General features: G+C 45.4%; 1 protein-coding gene across 1 annotated transcript in view; it reads left to right on the top strand.

The window, feature by feature from the left end:
• Arhgap31 (Rho GTPase activating protein 31) overlaps window positions 1–22898 on the top strand; it is a 112548-nt gene that overhangs the window by 65684 nt on the left and 23966 nt on the right. Inside the window, exons 2-5 of the mRNA XM_075962584.1 lie at window positions 9092–9194; window positions 10629–10773; window positions 21744–21826; window positions 22771–22878. Coding sequence (XP_075818699.1) covers window positions 9092–9194; window positions 10629–10773; window positions 21744–21826; window positions 22771–22878 — 439 coding nt within the window. The remainder of the gene's footprint in view (window positions 1–9091; window positions 9195–10628; window positions 10774–21743; window positions 21827–22770; window positions 22879–22898) is intronic.

Below are 22898 nucleotides of genomic sequence, written 5' to 3'. Positions count from 1 at the left end.
CAAGCAAATGAAAGGCCACCTAAAAGTAGTGCCTGACATGCGACATGCCTCCTTCCCTGAAGGTCCCACATCTCAGTAGAGCACAGTTAGAAATGGGGACGGCAAAGAGATGGACAGGACCTTGCCCCTGGACAGTAGACTTTTTTCGTATTTATGAAATAATTTAAAGGTGATGTATTCTGGAGAAATATACTTCCCTGTTGCTTTTCCTATTGGTGCTGAATTTATGACTTTCTTTTATATCCTTCTTGTTATTTTTGTTTTATTAGATGAATGTAACAATATGCTAACTAGCATCTGTTTACTTTATAGAATGAAAGAAAAAGCATATATTCGCTTGCATATGAGTTAATATATAGGGAGGGATATAAAAGAAAGTCATAAATTCAGTCACCAATAGGAAAATGAAATTTTGGTAGTCTTTTTATTAATTATATAATATTTTACAATCTGAATGTTCCTTTTTTATGTTAGTGATTTTTTTCCTTTTCTTTTTTTTTCTTTTTCTTTTCTTTTATTTGCCATGACTGGCAAAGCTACTCTTTCCAAATGTTTGCCAGCATAGTTTGTAAGAAAATTTATCAAATCTCTGCCAATACAAGAACTGAAAAATCATTTATGTGTTCATGTGTGTATGAAAAAGTTGTACATAATATATAAGTATAATTTGAAGTTGAACTGAGCTCAGACAGTTCTAGGGAGTGCTGTCAAGTCAGAAGGCACTAGAGAGATAAACTCATGTAGGAAGCTCTGCCTTAAGAAGGCATCAGAGCCAAGCTAGGCAGGTAGAGGAGCCCCCATGGAGAAGAAGCAGTAGGCCAAGGCAGGGATGTGCCCTCTGTAAAACCCAGCACCAGCTCATGGGAGTGCAGAGTCCACTGAGGAAGCAGCTGTTTAAAAGAAGCTAGAACCCAGGCAATCCTGGCCTGGATCTCAAACTCATGGCTATTCCCCTGCCTCAGCCTCCTGAGTACCGGACCAAAAAGCCTGAGCCTCCATGCCCAGTTCATATTCTAGTTCTTTATGAGCTGAATGTGTATGACTTCTAATAGGTTCCTAAGGCAGGTTCCAGAATTCCTGGAATGGAATAACAACTTAGACCCCAAAGGACAGTTGGCCTCTGCATTTGTGTGCCCTCATCTGTGACAATCAACAACGTGCCTTGTTAACAGCTTCGTTTCCTGTGCACGTGACAGCAGAGGACCAAAGCGTGTAGACAACATATCAGAGATAAGTTTCTTCCTGATACCAAAACCACAAACAGCAAACAAAAAAGATAAATTGAAAATTCAAATTTTATCCAAATTTAAAACCTCTCAGCTTTAAAGAAAACCAGAAATAAGTGCAAGTATTGCCAATGACAATTTGAGTCTTAAAATTTTATATAATTAAAGGTGGCTTTGTTTGCTAGCTTAAGGCATTAATTTTATCTATTTATCTCTCTATTTTTTGTTTGGTTTTGGTTTTTGCTTTTTTTAGTGTGTGTGTCTGTGTGTGTGTTTACAACACAGGGTTTCTCTGTAGCTTTGGAACATGTCCTGGAACTAGGTCTTGTAGTTCAGGCTGGCCTCAAACTCCCAGAGATCCACCTGCCTCTGCCTCTGCCTCCCGAGTACTGGGATTAAAGGCGTGCGCCACCACCACCCAGTTTCTACTTGTTTATTTTTAAGACACGACCTCACTGTGTAACTCTGAACGTCCTGGAATTCTTTACATAAACCTGGCTGGCCTTGAACACACAGGTCTGCCTGCCTCAGCCTTCCCGTCGTTGGGATTAAAGGCACATACCACTATGCTTGGAAAGACATTAATTTTAAAATGAAATAAATCAATTTTTAAAAACTTGAGCTACTCAGTACTCATGAAATCATGGATCTTGGAAGGGATCCTACAACCACTACTTTACTAAACCAGCAAAACCCCTAACTACACTGTAAACATTTATCATTATACCCACAGTTAAGTGTAGTTTCACCCCTCGTCAAGGAAACTTCTCTTTGCCACAGACAGCCCACTACAGAAAGTCTCAACCAATCAACCTGCAGAGCTGTGGAGGCCAGATACATGTACAGCACACTCCCACACCTAAAGCTCAGGGAACGTTGTGGATGAGAGAGGTTAAAGTTTCCAAGAGCCAGAGGATCAGGGAGTTTGCAGTGGTACTGTAGTTCCCTGTAATGTTAGAACCTATGCCCATATGCATGACTGCCGAGACAGGAGTTGGACTGAAACAACACCAACAGGCATGCCGAAGTGAAGGGACGACCAGGAGGCTTCAGCCCTACCCAGGGAACTAGAAGCAACTAAGGAGTGCTGAGAGTGGGAGCAATAGCCTTCCCTAGGGAAGAGCACACCAGGTGGCTATGCAGAACCAAACGGTCAGCCCTGAACACGTATGTGGGAGTAACATCATACAGACCGAGCAGGTTATATTAAGGAATATGTATGTATATCCGTATATGCATGTAACATCATATAAATGAAAAAAAGAGCCCATGAATTTGAAAAAGAGCAAAGAAAGGAATGGGGTGGGGACTGGTTATGGAAAGAGGAAAGGGAAGAGGACAATGATGTAATTATTATTTCAAAAATTTGAAATTTTTTTTACAAAAAAAATTAAGTATAAAGACAGCCCATCACTTAGAAGAAAACATTTGCCAAACGCAGATGTGATGATAATCTCCCATCCTGAGTATTTCAAGAACTATTACAACTGCACAAAAAGACAAGCAACTCAACTAAAAGTAGAGTTGAAAGAGTCTCCAGAGAAGATACACAAATGGCCAGGCACCCCAGAAAAAGACGCTAAGCGTCATTCGTCATCAGCAAAATGCAAATGAAAACCACAGTAAATGCCAGCGCATCCCAGGAGGATGGCCGTAAGGAACGATAGACAATAACAAGTGTTGACAAGGGTGTGGAGTGACCGGAATCCTCCTAGATTGTCCAGTGGGAGTTGTCTGGAAGAACAGTTTGGCAGTTCCCCAAGAGTGAAATGTAGCGTTACCCTCCCGTTCCTAGATCGATAGCCAAGAGAATAAAAAATCTCTCTGTCCACACACACAAAAATATGTACATGGAGGAACCTTCTTTGTTCACTCTAGCCAAAGAGTGGAAACAGATGAACTTTCCACCAACTGGTGAAGGGATAAGCAAAACGAGGAATTTGGTTAGAATAATATCAACCACGGAAAGGAACAAAGGGCCAACACATGCTGCGGTGGGAACCGGTCTTGAGAAGGCTATGCTAGGTGGGGAAAAGGCCCATCGGGGGACTACACATTGTGAGATTCCGTTTCTGTAGAATGTCTGAAACAGGGAAACCCGTGGAAATAGAAAGCTGGCCGAGGGCTCCAGGGAGGAGGATGGGAAGGAAGTAATCATCAATTTGCTGGGGTTTTTTTGTGGGGTGGCAGGGGACGGTTAATGAAATGCTCTGCAATAAGATGTGTGATGCTCCCTGAAGTTGTAAATGTACTTTCAAAAAACCCACTTCATCAGGCACTCTAAATGATGAGTTTTATGTAATTTGAGTTATAGCTTAAATTTTTCACATTTATTTTCTTATTGTTTATCAGTCATTGGGGAAAAAAATGGAAATTAAAACCACAGTAAATACCAGTGTGCCCCCAGGAGGATGACCGTAAGAAAAAGAGACAACAATAAGTATTAAAGGCTGTGGAATGATCAGAAGCCTCCTCTGTTGGGGGCCCTCAAGCCCCTAGTTCTTGGAACTTTTTATGTATGGAATCGTGCCTTATGAATTCGACTGGCTTCTGTCACCTATCCTTGTGTCTTTGAGATATAGCCCCAGGTTTGCCCCTTCTTACCATGCGGAGTTTTTTCTTTTAATATATTGGGGAGGGAGGACCTGTGTGCACCACAGCAGGTAGGGTCGCACTCAGAGGACAATTTTGGGGAGTTCTCTCCTTCTACCATGTGGTAGCTCAGATTGTGAACCTTAGCAGCAAGCCTGCTACCTGCTCAGCTATCTCTCTGCTCCAATCTCAGTGATGCCCAGGCTGGCCTCATAATCCTTCTGTAGCTGAAGATGACACTGAACTTCTGATCCTCCTGCCTCCACCTCCCAAGTTCTGGGATCACAGGTATAGACCACTCCAAAAGAAGTTTTTTAAAGAATTTTTTTTCTCTAAAGCCAGACTAAAACCACATATTTTTAATTTTTCCTTAGAAAAGTAGGAAGTAGTTCATTTTTTTGAAAAAGAAAATATACTGTATTCTGTTAACCAAGTACCACAAATTTACACATCTTTAATTTTCCACCTTAGGCTAGGAGGAGGAGAGGAGACAACGAAATGAGAATCAGGGTGATGGGGACAGGGATCTGCATGAGGAGCCTCACAGAGGAGAGGAGGGGACAGAGACAGTGCGTGAGGCTTAGGGGAAACGGGAACTGTGGAAGAGCAGGGGCTGATGGGACAGAGACAGTGTGTGAGGCTTAGGGGAAACGGGAACTGTGGAAGAACAGGGGCTGATGGGACAGAATCACGGGGCCACTGTGACTACGGCTCTGGGATTCTGGGGAGGAAACTCTAAGGGAGTTCTGGGTGATGGACCAAGTGGTGGAGGATGTCGAGCCTGTCTGCATCACTTGGAAACGGCACAAGGAGGCCTCAGTTGCTCGGCCATCTCCTGCCACTCACAATGATGTCAAAGGATTTCTTTCCCTGCGCAACTGGTCTCCCTCCTGCTCCATTGCCTTTTAGGCTTCCTTAGTCTTCACTAACCAGAGGCACTGGGAACCTTCCTATGGTCTCAAACAATCCAGCCGCCCCTTAGCCTATCCTGCCTGCCTAGGCTCCACCCCTACATTTTCCTCTGCAAGCTCATTTGCACTCCCTGCAGTTTTTGTTTTTAAAGATTTATTTATTTATATATATATATATTGTGTGTATGTGTGTGTGTGCGCGCGCGCGTGCGTGTGTACCATGTGCATACCTGGTGCTCATAGAAGCCAGGAGAGAGTGTTGGATGTTCTGGAACTGGAGTTATGGATAGTGGTGAATTGCCATGAGGACGGTGGGAATTGAACCCAGGTCCTCTGCAACAGTGGTAAATGCTATTAACTGCTGTGACATCTCTCTAGTCCCTATTTCCTGGAGTTTATATATGTGGAATCATGCCAGGTGAACTTGAATGGAATGGCTTCTGTCACCCATCCTCATGTCTTTGAGATATAACCCTGGGCTTGTCACTTGTTGCTGTCTGAGTTTTGTTCCTGTGTGTATGTATATATATATATATATATATATATATTTCATACACACACACGCGTGTGTGTGTGTGTGTTCGAGGTGTAATTTGCCACACTTTACGTGAAGGTCAGGAATACAGAACCCAGTGGATGACAGCCAACCAATAAGAAGTAAGAACAGGGAAGGAGCACACCAGTGCCCCTAACAAAGACAATTTACTGTGGTCGGAAAGAATGTGACTTCATTCACACGTCCCCACAGTGACCAAAGAGAAGTCTGCCTGCTCCCATCTACCCCAGACCCTAGCCACCAGGAAACCGAGGCTGTTCACAGAGTCACGACTTCTGGGGGAACATGGAAAGCTTTCCTGTGGCCCTTTCTGCTCTAAACGCTTGGAGGAGTCAGGGGTCGCAGAGACCCACCACGTGGTTCATCAGGGCAAAAGCGTGTTTTCCTGCGCCTGCTTAGAGGCAAGGAGACTACGGGGCTATGTAAATAGGGCAGGTGGCAGGCTTTCTCTTCTGCCAGAAGCCATCTAAGGAAAACCTCTGTGCCGATTAGAAGATAACTTTCAAGATTGCTGATCCAGGAAAAACAAAAGCAAACCAGAAAAGGGAGTTGGGGAAAAGTGTCCGTGAAACAACTCAGAGATGATACCATTGTATCCTAGCCAGCAACCGTGTGGACCCGTGTGGGAGAGACCCAGATAGAGCCCAGAGACCAAACTCTGTGACTCCGGCCTCCACAGTCACTCCTCCCCGTGTTGACAAGGGAGGCTTTCTAGCCATCTGCGGTCACTGGGCTCACTTCTATCAGCACTCCACCCTGAGGAGAATCTTAAACTGTCCTTGATGTCGCTGGACTCTGGAAGCAGCAAGGAATCCTGAGACTTGGAGACTAAACTCTTGTTGAAGTGTTTTGGGGTGTGTGTGTGTGTGTGTGTGTGTGTGTGCGCGTGTGTGCATGCCATGTTTGTGAGGATGCCCACAAAGAGGGTGTCAGATCCCCTGGAACTGGAGTTGTAACTGTAGGTAGTTGTGAGCCACTCAGCGTGGGTGCTGGGAACCAAACCCAGGTCCTCTGGAAAAGGAGGAAGTTACAGTGCTTGCTAAGCCATCTCTCCATCTTGGTGGCCCCAGCAACACCATCCCCCAGTACCATCTCCCTTTAGGCCCTCACTGCCCCGAGTGTCACTGCCGATTGGCAGCAGTGTCACCTCAGAATTTGTCCAAAAAGTAAATTCCTTGACACTCCCCCCCACCAGCTTCTTACTGAACTGGAATATGAAGGTTGACAAGGTCCCCGTGGTCTGTACATCTGCATTTCACAAGCTCTAAGCTGGGCCAGTGGCTTTTCAGCTCTGGTGGCTAGGGGACACACTTGGCTGCCTAAGTCGGGAGATGAAGAGACTCCTTTCCCGCTGCTGAAAGTAAGAGAGACCTGCACCTTCCCACCTGGTTCAAGATGGGAATGCAGGACAGCTAAGTTTGGGACTGGGGCTGTGCCCCCTTTTGGGGAGGAGTTATAACAGTCCCTCTCTCTCCCGTAGAGCTGTGAACAAGGGCTTCCTGTGTATTTTCCTATCTCTAAAATACGCGATGCCACTATTTGAGGTGGTGCGTGCTCGTAGGATTTGCTGAAGGAGGCGAAGGCAAGAAGATCGCGAGGTAGAGGTTAGCCTGGACTACACACTTAAAAATAAATGAATAAATAAATAATAAAGTTAGCAATGCATTTGTGCCCCCCACAGAGTCACCTAAGGGCACAGAGACCACACAGAAGCACAATTACTCTCAAATAAGACCAGCTGTCACTTCAGGGAGAAGAGATGAAGTTGACAGTTCGTTGGGAAGGGAGGAGCTAAGCTCTGTTGTCATCAAGAGAATGCAAACTAGAAATGCATGTCCTACATAAGCCACAAACCAGAAATAACAGCTGTCATTCCAGAGTATGTCTGATGTCCAGGATCTGGGATAAATGGATAATTTCAGTCCTACCATGAGGGTAATGTCACTGATGACTTCATTATGTATTCTAATCTCAGGCCACAAAGGCAGCTTGGCATCTCTGTCTGAATTCTCAGCCACACGCCACATGTGACACGTTACAGAAGAGCTTTGAGTGGTGTTGCAAGAATCAGTTCTTGCTTATATGACAGAAATTTCATCTCTCTCTCTCTCTCTCACTTTCTCAGTGTGTGTGTGTGTGTGTGTGTGTGTGTGTGTGTGTGTGTGTGTGTGTTGTGTGTGTGTGTAAGAGAGAGAGAGAGAGAGAGAGAGAGAGAGAGAGAGAGAGAGAGAGAGAGCGAGCACTGGCATTCTTTGTGTTTCTCTCTTTAGGGTAAGACACACAGACTTAGCAAAGTTCCTATGCAATAAAGCAGATCCAACTGTACCTTTTCTGCTCAGAGATGGGAGAAGGATCTGGGAGTCTGGCTTGCTCACACACCCCACCCCTGCCCTCGACTCACTCACAGGAAGTGGATCCACCTCTTCGGTCTCTGGCCTCTGATATTTCCAACCCCAAATCCACCCCCTGACCTTTTTGTACCTGGGTTAACTGGAAGCTTCACCCCAATTCCCGTCTTGCAGGATAAGCCATGAACAGAATAAGGATGTGTTGTTGAAGGGAGAGGCCCTGGTATGCGTTCGCCTGTAGGGATGGGCAGGGTATTTTTAAGAATGATGGACTTGAGTAAGGGCCTAACTTACAATTATTTGAAAACAGCAAGAGAAAGGAAATGCTTCAAAGACGTTGTCAGTGGGTGAGGTTGTGGCGTAGTGACAGAGTTCATGCCTTGTATCCAAGCAGCGCTGGGTTAGATCCTCCAGCACCCGTAGCAATAATGAGACGATTGAACCAATACCTTGTGTCTAGGTAGAATGTTGGATTTGAACAACTAGTATTACCAAGACAAAGGTTTGATCTAAGACAGATGTGGTAGTGGTTGCCTAAGCCCAATAATGGGGAAGCTTGATGAGTTCAAGGCTAACCTGGCCTAGCTATCAATGCCCTATCTAAAAATGAGAAAGATCCAGTCCAGTATGAACTTGCATTTAGGAGGAAGCTTGTGCAATAAACAAGAATGAATTGGCATTAGTCCAATCCAAGAAAGGATTGGGAGGGGCAGCACAACACTAAGGAATCCTTAGTTCATGGAGGTCCTATGTCAATCACCCTTAGGTATCCAGCAACCATAAAACACTTTAGTCTGAGACTTGGGCTATCCCACACCACGTCACCATTCACCACACTCTCACAAGGGGACCTCAGGCAGACTGGTCAAGGGACCCAGGTAGAAATAACTTACTGTGCATCTCAAAGACCTGCGTCATTCCTTCACTCTGTCTATGGCCCTTCAGCGTCAACCCAGGAGAAAACCCGCACAGCCATTCCGTACCACTAGGGGACTCTGAACCTGGGAGCGGGATGCAAATACAAGAGGCCGTAGCAGACCCTTTTATAGATGACCCATTTAAATAAACGACTAGAAGAAAGGACTGGGGTTCTCACCTTTTAAATGAGGGCATGCATCAGTTACACACAGGAAGGAAAAAACATTCTTGAGACATATGAAGATGGGGGGTGTTTTATTTGTTTGTGTGTTTGTATGAATCCTCAAATTTACTGAAGATGACCCTGGACTCGCCAGTGTTCAGATTACAGATGTGCACCACCACACCCACTGGGCTTCAAAGACATGAGAATTTGAAACTTTATTAACTTTACTAATAAATAAAAGAGCAATTGGCCCCGCTTGTAACTATCCTGAATCCCAACCTGTTTCTCTTTGAATTTACCTGCATTGTGAGGGAGAAATCTCTACAGGGCAGATTGCCCTCTAATATCGGCTGTTCTTCTCTTCTCGTCCACAGTTCCATATGTGCTGAAGAGCTGCGCCGAATTTATAGAGACTCACGGCATTGTGGATGGAATCTACCGTCTCTCGGGCGTCACCTCAAACATCCAGCGGCTAAGGTAAGCCGACAGAAGAGCCCAGACTCCCCCAGTGAGCCTGCCTTTGTTGGGTCCCTGCTGGCACTTGTTGGGAGTCCCAGGAAACGGAAAGATGGCCTCTGTGAGGCACGGCTGCCTGGCAGTTCTAACACTAACTAATCAGGGGGGTCCCAGCCTGGTGAAACTCTTTCCAATGAAAGTGCCTTTTTCTTTGTCTTGGGTAGGGTTTGTGCTTCTCTGGTGGATTGGATTTGCCTCATGTGATCTAAATGACAAGTTAGGAAACCTGTTCTCTCTAAAGCCCAGTTAGATTGGGGTCCCTCACACCATACTCAGAACTCTAAGGCCCTTAGGGGAGATTTTCTTCGGATACACTAGATATTTCAGGTGGCTGTGAAATTAGAAGTAACTGTACATGTCTTTAATCAATGCTGACGTTTTGAAGTTACTTGGGGCCAGTGATATGGCACCACAAGTAAAGATGCTTGCCGGGCAAGTCCTGTGATCTGAGTTCCATCCCTGGAGCCTACATAAGTAGAGAGACTCCATGAAATCATCCTCTGATCTTCATACACAATCAATAGCAAGTGTGCCCTCCACCTCCCCCGTACACCAGTAATTTTTTAAATGGATGATCCATAAGAACCTTTAAGCTAAAAAATAGAGAGAGAGACTGTATATAGAACATATGAAATATATTGAAATATATATTTTTTCTGTGATTAATTTAATAGACATTATTTTGCTCATTATTTATAACACCAAAAGAATATTTAGTGGTTTTTAAAATATATTTATTATATGCTTGTTTAGTATAAATATTTTAAAATAATAAAAATATATATTTTAATTTTTTTTTTTTGAGACAGGATCTTAGTCTGTAGCCCAGGCTGGAACTCAGGGCAATCCTCCTGTTTCTGTAGAACACTCCTATTGCAAAGTCAATATGCAAGTTGATTTAGGTCCTTAAGCCTTGAGTTTGAGTATCCAGATGAAGAAATTTGTGACATGCCTGTGGAGGTCTGTGATAAGACATGACACTCTCCCCACCCTTGCCCACCCCATCTCACCCCTCTTTCAGGTTTTAGGTATCACTGGTTTAAAAAAAAAAGAGTTTAATTTTGAGTAAGGCTTAGGGGAAGCTGAAATCTCAGCAGGCTCTTCTGGCAAACTTTTCATATCCTCCCAGTGCCTGTGACCAAGGCATAGATACAGTGCCATGGGTACGTCTGTTCTCAAATGAGTTTTCTGACTTCAGGTCACAGCTTACTTCCATGCAAGCTTCAGCCTCCGAAAGTGGTGTCTCTCCAACCTCCTGGTGCCCGGAGTAGAAGGGAGGTCAAGAGTACAGGCAGATCAGCCGTGTAGGCTCTTTTTACCCCGTGCCTCCGAGCGGCTGCTGACATCGAGCGCCTGTTCCCCGGGATTGTTATGTCTCCGTCTGTGTTGTTTCAGGCAAGAGTTCGGCTCAGATCAATGTCCAGATCTGACAAGGGAAGTGTACCTCCAAGACATCCACTGTGTGGGCTCCCTGTGCAAGCTGTACTTCAGGGAGCTGCCCAACCCCCTCCTGACCTATGAGCTCTATGAGAAATTCACGGTGAGTGTTTGGATTTTCATTGTGGTTAGCGGGTGGGATGCATGGACCGTCCAAGGGCAGTTTCAACACTGAAATAACAATAATAAAACTCACCAGCTGGTTGGCATTATCTTAGCATCGTGGTGGAAGTAAGATGGCGAGGGGAGGAGGGCAGTTTGCTAGCTCTTTCTTTCTTGAGTTTTCAGAATGGTGCTGTTTGTTTTAAGAGCTGGCTTAAATTATTTCTTTGTTTATTCAACTGAATGTGCCTCATTGTACCAGGAGGAAACTGAGAACCAAAGAAGTAAAGTGGCTGGCCCAAGGTCACACAACAGAGGCAGGGCAGGAATCTGAGGGCCCCCCCAGCGCTTGCTATAAGCCAAGATGGTTCATTTTCAAAAGAGGGTTCCTTCTGGTTTTGTTGGGGGATCGAGGACAAAGACCAGTAGGTAGAAAAGGGAGAGAGAATCCCCCAAACATCAAAAGATAGGTCAGAAAGATAAGAAGAGAAGGGAAACAGAAAAGCACCTGGACCAGGGGGAGAGAGGATGGGCCAGGCTAGTGGGCTGCTGATAGCTACATCCAATAACAGAATAGCTACATCCAAGCAGCATAGCCACCAAGTGAGGCGCCCATGGGTGAGCAGAAAAGAGAATAATAGCCCCAAACACATGCATAAAGCAAACAGTAAAGTCAGGTAGCCAGGCGCAGGGAGACAAAGCCTGGATGTTTTCTCTCACATTCTGACGCGAGCTCATGATGGTTTTGTGTGTGTGTGTGTGTGTGTGTGTGTGTGTGTGTGTGTGTGTGTACCAGTGGGTGTGTAAGTGGGTACAAGCTAGGACACTAGAGTGTAGACCCAGAAAGGGGGAAAGGGTGTGCAGAAAATGGGGGAGGGCCACAGGACACATGTAACATGAATGTAGAAAGAGACTTTGGTGGGTGGAAGGGGACAAGAGGAACTCAGACAGAGGCCAGAATGGAGGGCAGACTCGACAAGAACAGATTTTGTTCTGATAATGTTATAGTGAAAGATAATACCAAGCATGTCGATTAAAATCTTTAACAAATAAAAGGACTAAAATAGGGCGTAACACGTCTGCCTACTTAGATAGATTATAGAATAGGTGGTTTAATGGAAAAGCAAAAGGGGGGAGGGATGGGAGCTGCTAAGATAATTGGCCACAGAACTAAGTCTGGAGAGGAAAGAAATTAGAACGACTCAGAGGGTTACTGAGGAAGGTACACTGAGCACTTACTCGTCCCCACAAGGACAGTGGAGTGTGAGAGGGCAGGAGCCAGGGGACTGCTCGAATTAGCGTCGGAGATAAAAAGGAACCAGATCTGGGCTCTAGTGGTGTGACAGGATGTTTCCCCATATCCCGTAATAAACTTGGGACCACGTGAAAAGTTCCTTCATTCAAAGTCATGCACAAATAAATGGATAATTATTCTTTTTTGGAGGGGTAGTTTTTTCTTTTTTTCAAGACAGATTTCTCTGTGTAGCCCTAGCTGTCCTAGAACTCACTTTGTAGACCAGGCTGGCCTCGAACTCACAGATTCACCTGCTTCTGTCTCTCAAGTGAGGGGATTAAAGGCATGAGCCACCATTGCCTAGCAAGAAGAATTATTCTTAAGAATTGGGCTTGGAACTTCACAATAGATTTAAGTGTTTTCACTGATACAGGAACAAGGTTCCAGTCATAATTGAAAAGTTGGAAAAAAACATAAATGTATATTAAGAAAGGCTTGGGAGGACAGGAGAAATGGTTCAGTCATTAAAATTCACCTGTAATTCCATTTCCCTCTGGCCTCCTTGGGTATCCGGTGCATATGTGGTGCACATAACCTCACGAAGGCACAATTACATACATATAAATAAATCTTAAAAGAAAAGCAGTCTCACAATGTTAAAGTGGTTCAGCTGCCCACCCTAATGACCCACGCTCAAGGTCAGTCTCTGAGACCAACACACTAGAGGGAGAGAGCCGATGCCCACAACTTGTCCTGTGACATGCACACACATGCCGTGGCACACACGCACACACACACATCACACACACACACACACAGGCACACACACACATCACACACACACACACACCCCGCAAGTAATATTGTAAGAAAAAGTAATTTTTTAAAAGGAAGGAAATTCAAGGGTGGTATTTATCTTGATGGTATGTAGTATTTACTCTTTTATATACTGATTTTCATAACCTCTCCCCAGAATACATGATTGTTAGTGAAATAACAATAGCCCAAAGCACACAAAAACTTAATTATAAATGCTGGCGACTCCACCGACCTGTAGCTGCTGGTGTAGAGCTAGGGGAGTCCTTGATAAGAAACTTCAGAAGCCATTTCTTCCTAACTTTGTCAACAGCCTTGGGTCAATTCCTCCATCCCCACTCCTTCCCTGACAGTGTTCATCTTTTGGTCCTGTCACAGGGACTGGGAGAATAGAAAAAATAGAAAAAAAAAGCCGGAAGGCAGCATTTGGTCAGCTTTTCATCTGATCGAAGGAAATGACTTGAATTTAAACAGTTTATGGACACTAAACAGTCAAAGGGGAATGTGTTGTTTTGGTTACTAATCTCTGCAGAGGTAGGACCTACTGATATTAATGATGCTGCAAAGTTGTCCTTTGGTGGATTTCTTGGACTGCAGTCATGGAGGAGGTGACATTATAAGCACCCCTTTGGAAATGGGAAGATTACAGTCTTATTACACTGTCACAGTTTGTTCAACTTACTTGCCTGGCGGAAGCCAAATACTACCTCACTGGATTAATACGAGGATTTAAGATATTAATGGGAGAGTAACGTTAATTATGCTAACAGCTGCCGCGTAACTACGTGGTTACTCTGTTAGGATCTCTCTTAGCTCCTTAGGAAGCCTTTCTTACTGTCGCTCACTCACAGACGAGTACTGCTTTAGGCGGTGATAAAGACTCAAGTTCCTCTCAACTCCCACACCCCTCAGATACAGTGTGGGATCTGGAAAGTCTCAGCTACTAAGTAGCATAGCAGGAGACCCAGTGAAGGACGAAGTTCACAAGCCCTGCTGAGAGCCGGCAAACTACCAGGGAAAACGCCTGCCTTCTTACCATTTGCAGGCCTCAGAGTGCTGAACAATGTCCGCACAACAAAAGCAGAGGGAAAGATAACAAAAGCCAAATTTGACAAGCTGAACCACATATGCGTTACCTTTTCCTATGCTAAAAAAATACGTCGATAACATTAAAACACAAATATGAATTATAAAAACTATTTTAGACTGCCAGAGAAATGGCGCACGCACACACACACACACACACACAATGATTTTCTTCCCTTGGGCTAGAGAAATGACTTAGGAGTTCAGAGAATCGGCTGCTCTTCCAGGGGACCCCAATTTCAGGGGATTCGACATACTGTATACATAGTCTTCAGCAGGGCATGGTGGTGCGCCCCTGCAACCTCAGCACTGGGATATGAAGGAAAAGGGTTGAGAATTCAGGGTCAGCTGCAGCCGTATGCCAAGTGGGAGGCCAGTCAGGGCTACGTGAGACCATCTGTTAAAAACACTCCATTCGGGCTGGAGAGATGGCTCAGTGGTTAAGAGCACTGCCTGTTCCGTCAGAGGTCCTGAGTTCAATTCTCAGCAACCACATGGTGGCTCACATGATACCCTCTGCTGTCATGCTAGTATATATGGAAATAGAGCACTCATATTCATAAATATTTAATAATTCTTAATAAATGACAAAAAGTAATATTCCTTAATTGTAGAGAATTGCTACAATAAAAAGAAAAATACACAATATCTCACTTAATAAATGAGTAAAAAAATTCAACAGACAATTCAGAAAAACATAATTATGTAAAAACTACTAGAAAAATATATTTGCATGTTAATTTTTTTGTGTGTGTAACAGTCCTGGCTGTCCTAGAACTCCCTGTGTAGACCAGGCTGGCCTCAAACTCACAGAGATCTGCCTGTCTCTGCCTCTGAGCCCTGGAATTAAAGGCGTGCATCACCACTGCTGCCCAGCTTGCATGTTAATTTTTAAAGATTTGTTTGTTTTCATTTACGTATATGTGTGTGTCCCTCCATGAATTGCGGGTGCCCAAGACGGCGCTAGAAGCCTGGAACTGGAGGCGCTGTGTCCTGGAGGTGGCTGTGAGCTTTGTGTGAATGTTGGGAAACAAGCCAGAGTTCTCCACAAAACCAGCATGTGCTCTAATTGATGATCACACTCTTAAAAAGAAAATCAACATTACATTTCATGCTGGCAAGTCTGTGAGAAAACCCACTTTTTATAATCTTCTACTGGAAATGTAAATTAGGTGGGCACCCCGGGAAGTTATTTGAAATTATGATCAAGGTCATGAACATGTTGTGCTCTTTAATCCAGTAACTCTAGGACCCAATTTGAGGGTAATAATTAGAAGTTAACAGAGAAACCCTGTCTCGAAAAACAAAATAATAATAATAATAATAATAATAATTAGAAGTTAACTCGAATAATTGATATACAACTATATTCACTGTGGTATTATACATAGCATCCCAATTTTGGAGAATAGCTACATCGCTACCATCGAAGACAAATAAATGGCAAATCTGTCGTTTCAAAATTGTGTAGGCAGGAAGACTGCTCTGAAGACTGTTTACTGGCCACGGTATGAAATTAAATAGGAAGAAAGCAATCTGTGAGGGTGCATAGGAAGGCAAGACAGTGCTCATATTGGGGCTGGAGGATGCGGGGCGGCGGGGCTTCTCTTCTGCTTCTTGGGTAAGTAGGTTGATAGTGATCCCTTCTAAGGAATAAATAATTTTAAAAAAACACATTTTTTTCTGCAACTTTCAAGTTATTCAAGTTGACTCCTGTAACAGAATTACCACAAACTGACTGTCCTAGTTTTATTTCCTGTTGCTATGACAAAAAAAGACTTGGACAAAACCAGTTTAAAGTTGAAGAGGTGGCTCAGAGGTTAAGAGCACTGTCTGCTCTCCTGAGGACCTGAGTTCGATTCCTAACACTCACATGGCCGCTCAATCTTTTAACTTTAGGGGCTCTGATGCCCTCTTCTGGCGTCCTAGGGCACTGAATGCAAGTGGCAAAGACATACATGCAGGCAAAATACCCGCGCACATAAAAATAATAAAATAAAACATAATAAAAGCAACGCTGGGGGTTTTCGGGAGGCAAGCGTAGGTGCCACCACGCCTAACATTCTGATGTAAGAAGAAAGTTGACCCCTACAGATTGTCCCTTGACTGTCACATGCACCCACAGTGCTTCCTACATTCAAGAATGGTCTTCCGCGCTCAATTAAGGAAACCCTTCTGGTGGTAGCACACGCCATTAATCACAGCACTTGGGAGGAAGAGGCAGGTGCATCTCTGTGTTGATGCCAGTCAGATCTACAGAGTAAATTCCAGGCTGTCCAGTGATGTGCAATAAGACCCTGTCTGTGGGAGGGGGAGGCGAAGGAAAGAAGGGAGGGAGGGAGCGAAGAAGAAATTGCCACAGAGATGTACCACAAACCAATCCACTCTAGACAGTCCCCTCAGTAACTGCCCTTGTCCCAGGCAATTCAGATTGTGTTAATTGTTGACAGTTAAAAACAATCACGATGCTAATCTATTCTGTCACACCTCTGAGAGCCAAGAATTAAAAACAGTGTCCTAGAGGTGGCTTCCAAGTTCCTTGCTCCCTCCAGAGGCATGGAGAAAAGGGTAGTCCGGTAGTCCTTGCCTCTTCCAGCCCTAATAGCTGTTGACTTTTATGGGCTTTTGGGCATGTCCCTCAATTTTGCATCTGGGGTCAAATGAGATTCTCTCCTGGTTGTGTCTCCCTCTCGTAGGACAGAGGAGATTTGCATTTGGGGATGAGCTAGAGAATCTAAGATCATTCCCCTCCTCAAGGTTCACAAAGACCACCCCCCTTTTTTCTCTCTCAAATAAGGTAACATTTCCACATTCCAGGATGCAGAACCTGGCATCTTTGGGCACAATTATTCAATGTACCTTGTTTTGCAGAGAAAAAAAAAAAGCAACATTCGTTTTAGGAAAAATTCAAATTTTCTTCTCATTGATCCAATTAAAATTATTAAACTCAAATGAACATTGCTAATTTGGAGGTCCTGGGGAATGATGGCTTAATTATTTATTGCATTTATATTAAGATCATTTCCGGGGAGGGAGCTGCATACATCTATGTCCCTAAATGCAGAAGGGCCTTGTGTGTTGCTCTCTCTCGTCCCCCCCCCCCCCGTCCCCTTATTCCCTTAAAGCAGTCTCACTGAGCCTGAAGCTCAGCATTTGGGCCTGGCGAACTAGCCAGGGGCTCCAGGGACACACTGTCTCCACAGTCTCCACCCCAGTCGTGGCCTTAAAGGCATTTGGGCCATTTCTTTACGTGGGGTCTTGGAATACCAACTCAGTCCTCATACTTTGACGGCAAGTGCTCTGGGCCATCTCCACAGCCCTCTTTAAATCCGTTCTTCATGTACTAATCTCCTTTGTTGAATTAGAATTCCACCTAAGGACAGGACCATATTTATTTAACTCATTATCCTGCGTCTTCCTTCCAGCGATACGAAAATGTCGGAATGATTACTCAGCAAATGTTTGCTCACAAGTTTGTTGACTCAAATAAGTCACCCAAAAATACAGCTTGGGGCTAATCAGAAACTCACAATGGCAAGTGGGTTATGAGCTCAGGGTGGCTCCAGAGCCGGAGGAGTGGAAAGCAACTGTCTTGGCTTGTCAGGGACCTTTTTAAAACTGAGAGACGCTTGGGACTGGAGAGGGGGCTCCGCAGTGATGAATTAGTGCTGCTCTTCCAGAGGAATGATGTTTGGCAGCTCATGGCCACTTGTAACTCCAGCTCCAAGGGATCCAACGTCTCTGGCCTTTGTGGGCACTTGCACACATGCACATGCATGCACGCATGCGAGCACACACACACAAACACGCACACACATGCGCACATGCGCGCACATGCCCACAGAGACACATGCATGCATGCACATCATACAGAATTAGAAATAAAATAGGAAGGTGAAGCAATGGCTCAGCAGCTAAGAGCACTTACTGCTGCTCTAGCAAAGGACTTGAGCTTGGTTCCCAGCACCAGGCATCACGACCACCAGATGCAGGCAACCCCATGTCCTCTAGCCTCCTTAAACAGCCAGAGCAAGGGAGGTACATAACCCATGCAAGCACACACATGCACATAAACATAAATAAAAACCCGAATCTTTTGAAACATCTTTTTAAAAATAAAAAGGAAAGACCCTTGATCTCAGAAACTTTTAACCTTGGGAAAACCAAACTGGTCTCCCTGTCAGGGGCCTAGGTGGAGGGGCTGATCCTAGCAAGACAGTGCTTAGCATAATGGAGAGTTCTCCCAGGTGGCACTGCCCTCACGGTGTGGCCCACGTGTGGCTGTCAGCCATGTTTAAGCATCAAGCAGAATATTGACTAATTCGGTTGTTTATTCCATTCAAGGGCTGTTTGTTAGGACCTTCTCGGTCCGGGTCCTGGAGAGCTAATGGTGAAGGAGACAGATACAAGCCGTACTTATTGTTACTTTAGTTCTATTTGGATAAGAGAGAGAGAGAGAGATGGCAAACTCTTGTAACACAGAGATGTTTCGTTAGAGCGGCTACAGACTGTGAACGTAGTGTTACTAACACAGTGAAGAAAAATAGCCCCGGGCTGGAGAGATATGCATGGACAGGGACTGCTATTTTAGGGTCAGCATCGTTCTCTCCATGAGGCAGAATCTGAGCAGATAGGGATAGAGTGAGGGAACAGATTATACCAGTATCTGGTGAAGTGGGTGACAACAAGAAACAGCAGGTCCAGAGGCCTTGGCTTGGAGGTGAGGAAGATGCTGAGCTTGAGCTGTAGAGACCAGGGACCAGCATGGAGCAAGCAAGGTGGCCGTGATGGGAGATGAGACAGAGGAGTCACAGGAGGACATGGTCATCCGGGGTTGATTACATCCATGATGGAACAAGGACACACGCACAAGGACTATCTAGAAGCCACACAGTAATTACCCCCAGAGACTGACGGTCTGTAGTTTCAAGGAAAATGAACCTTTTTCTAATTTTTTTCTGATTATCACTTTTTTAAAAAATGCAGTTATGGTGTCAAATAATTTAATAAAATGATTTATAGTCATTTTTGAGTAATTGATAACACAACACTATAGCCAGGGGACCTTAGCAGGTAAGGCATATTGTCCTCTGGCTTGCACATACCACACACACACACATACACACACACACACACACACACACACACACACACACACACACACACACAAATTAGAGTGTGTTAAACTTAAACTCTTCTCCCCAAAATGCCCACAACAAGATCTTCTGTCTTAGTTGGGGAACACAAACCCAAAGTGAATTTGCAGTGGCCAGATCTCCCGCTAGAGAAAAATGAAGATTTAAGTCAAGCTTGGTATCACCTCCCACAAATACCAGCTTGGGGGAGGTTGAGGCAAGAAGACTGTGAGTTCGAGGCCAACCTGGCTTACACAGAAAGACCCTGTCTGGTTAAGTAATTAAATGGAAAGGAAAGGAAAGCGAGTTTCTGGATAGAATGGGGGTGCAAGTGGGGAGAGACTGTGAGTAAGGAAATAAAAGGTAATTCCCACTGGGCCCAGCAAGCATCAGGGGTCAACCTGCCCCTTCGCTTAAGACAGTGGTTCTCAACTTTCCTAGTGCTGTGTCCTGTCCCTTTAATACAGATCCGCATGTTGGGCTCACCCCCAAACATAAAATTATTTCCATTGCTACTGAATAACTGTAATTTTGTCACTGTTGTGAATATAATGTAAATGCCTGTGTTTTCCGATAGTCCTAGGCGACCCCTGTGAAAGGGTTATTCAACCCCCATAACACACACACACACGAGTCACAACCACAGGTTGAGAAACACTGGCTTTAAAAATGACAATGACTGAACTGCTCCCTAAAATATTGAAGAACTTTCCATGAGGGCTGCTATCTCCACCTGTGCTTTTATTCCCAAATATGTCTTTCAGTTTTCCTTTGCTATTATTGGCCAGGGCCCCAACATTCAGCGCGAGACACCTTTTATAATGAGGGGAGTGGCACAAAGCTCTGCAGACCTTGGTCCTGGCTGTGCAAGGACAGCCCTGCAGCCTCCCAAACTCTCCCGGGGTGTGTTGCTCCATGGAACCAAGCTGTGAAGACCCATGCTGCATTCTGCATCCCTGGATGCCTTCTCCTGTGAGCTTCCCCCTGCCTCCTGGGAGTGTGGCCCCTAAGATTCTGATGTCTAAATAACACTCCAGGAAGAAGGCAGGGGTAGGGCTCAAAGACCTGAGTTTGGTCCCTGGGACCCGCATCATGGAAAGAGACAACCAACTCCCACATACTGTTCTCGGCCTTCACACATATACCGTGTGCAAATACACCCACACACAAATAGCAAGAATAAGGACAGTGATTTTTGAAACAGGATCTTGATATGTTATTAGGGAGACCCTGGAACTCATTCTATAGACTAGGCAGGCCTTGAACTCATGGCCTTCCTGCTTCACCCTTCTGAGAAGCTCCAATCACCACCAAATCCTACAGTGCCATAACGGAACTCTGGGTGTTTGTTTATTTGTTTCGTTGGGCTGGCAGAGCCTTGTACATGCTGAGCAAATGCTCTACCACTAAGCCACATCCAGCACCCCAGAATCACAAGCCAGAAATGCCTGCTCATATTTATTAATAAATGTGGGCAAACACAGTGTACAAAGCCCGCAGATTCGAATCTTCCTTTTTGCTTCCGTTGCAGCCGCCACCAGCGGTGATTATCCAGGTCAATGCAAAAGCAAGCGGCAGCTGGGTGGTGGTGGCACACGCCTTTAATCCCAGCACTTGGGAGGCAGAGGCTGGCAGATCTCTGTGAGTTCGAGACCTGCCTGGTCTACAAGAGCTAGTTCCAGGTCAGGCTCCAAAACCACAGAGAAACCCTGTCTCGAAAAACAAAACAAAAAAAAAAAAAAAAAAAAAAAAAAAAGCAAAAGCAAGCGGCAGCTAGTCGCATTGCACCGAGTCAGGCAGCAGCAAGGATGCTTGAGGCCAGCAGGTCAGCTCTATGTCTCCTTTGTAATTCGGGGCACCTATGGACCAGTGCATCTCTGGATTCAGTTAATCTAAGCTAGATAGTCCTCCATAGGCAAGCCAAAAGACTTGACAGGGCTTTAGCTTCTGTCAAGTTGACCGTCGACTGCAATCATTGCACACAGGTAGGATCTATGGTTAAGATAGGAAACAGGGATGTTAGTGTCGCGCGGCAGCCTCGGGCTAGTGAGAGATGGACACGAGCCAGGCTGTCATCTCACTGTCCTCACGGTGTTCCTGCCTCCCCAGCAAGGCCCTGGACTGATGAGAACAAAATGCCCACACAGGATCTAAGCAGATAGCAAATCAGGGCAAGGCCACCAGATCCTGGGGACAAAACTCTTATCCCTGATAAGGAAGGCACGTCTTCTCTGCTTCTTGGCAGCCAAAACAGGCAGCAGCTGAGGACTGGGAGTCATAGAATAGTCCCAGGCTAGGTGACAAGTGAGTCACTTATTCACACCCAGAAGGGCTAGTAGACTTGTGTGCCCCTGGGACGTCTCTGTCTAATGCTGTCTCTCTGAATGTGACTCTCTATGACTCTCTGCCTTGCAGGACACTTTTAGATGCTATCTGTGCTTTCCCAGACACCAAACAGCATCTGAGGGCACACGGAGCCCCACCCACTGCTGTGTGCATACAGAGTGGAGACCCTTGACTCGGTGAAACTCAGAAAGGGCATGTGGCTGGCTGCTGCCACAGACCAGAATGCTTCTGGGATGGGATCTGCAAGCACTCATTTGTAAAGCTGGAGGACTTGAGTCCTGAGTAAGACCAGCATGTGCAGGAAGGGTACTGGCCCCTGGGTGCTCACCAGCTACTTCCCGTTCTTCCCCACAGGAAGCAGTGTCTCATTGCCCGGAAGAGGGCCAGCTGGCCCGAATCCAGAATGTTATCCAGGAGCTCCCCCCGCCCCATTATAGGTAAGAAAAAACCATCCAGACTCTGGTGTGGTAAAGCATCGAGGAGGTGGGGATGCATAGCAACTGGAATAAACAGATGGTGGCTTCCCTGGACGCCTTTGGAAATCAGTGAGCAGTCGGTGTTAGCGGATGGGCAGGTGTCCAACCAGGGACAGTGGCAGCCAAGGGAAACCTGTCTCCACTTGCAGGGCACTCATCAGAGTCCCAAAGCAAGTCATGGTCCTCGCTGTCACACAAGCCAGCCTCAGAGTGACATCCTTGGTCATAACCAGAATTAAACTGTAAACAAACTTTTGGAATTCCAGATGGCTTTAAGCTGTGGGTGCCTGTGGTTCTTGAGCGTATTATCTCTAGTGGCTCCTTAAAATTAGCCCAGGTGTCACCCCCTCCTTTCTAGTCTCACAGATGAGCCCAAGCGGTACTAACTTTCCCAGTATCGTCTACATCTGCCCACTTTTCAAAAGAGGGCAGAGTTTGGCGTGGTGTTAAAAAGAACTTCTCTGTGGTCGACAAATGTCTGTCTCTGAGATGAGCCTGCTTGCAAGTTAATCTGTAGCCATATGGATGTTCTCAGGCAATCAAGATGAGAGCCTCTTTGAGGATCGTGGGGAGGTGAATTTTTCCCAGGGTGGAAAAGAAGCAAGTTGTTCACCACCAGCTGAGGGTGTGCAGTCTGTGGTTCCCTGGTCCCGTCTATGGACCAGCTTCAGCAGCTACCGCTGACATCTGACGACACTGACACCTGTCCCCATCCCAAGTCAGTGGCCCTGGGGTCAAGAAAGCTTCTTTATCAATCTTGATCTCTTCCTACTACTCCTTCAAAGTTCATAATTTAGGGTGTCTTACATTCCCAACTTGGGTGTGACCTTCAAGTGACAGGCTTCACATGGGTGCTGACATTTCTTACTTTGCCAAGCATCCAACCAACACGTGAACCATTTCAGGACCTTGGAATACCTGATCCGACACCTGGCCCACATCGCCTCATTCAGCAGCAAGACCAACATGCACGCCAGGAACCTGGCCCTGGTGTGGGCCCCGAACCTCCTCAGGTAACTACCACCCGTGGGCT

This window comes from Microtus pennsylvanicus, chromosome 1 (genome assembly GCF_037038515.1).
Source record: "Microtus pennsylvanicus isolate mMicPen1 chromosome 1, mMicPen1.hap1, whole genome shotgun sequence".
Taxonomy (NCBI): Eukaryota; Metazoa; Chordata; class Mammalia; order Rodentia; family Cricetidae; genus Microtus; species Microtus pennsylvanicus.
This window is presented reverse-complemented; position numbering and strand designations above follow the sequence as displayed.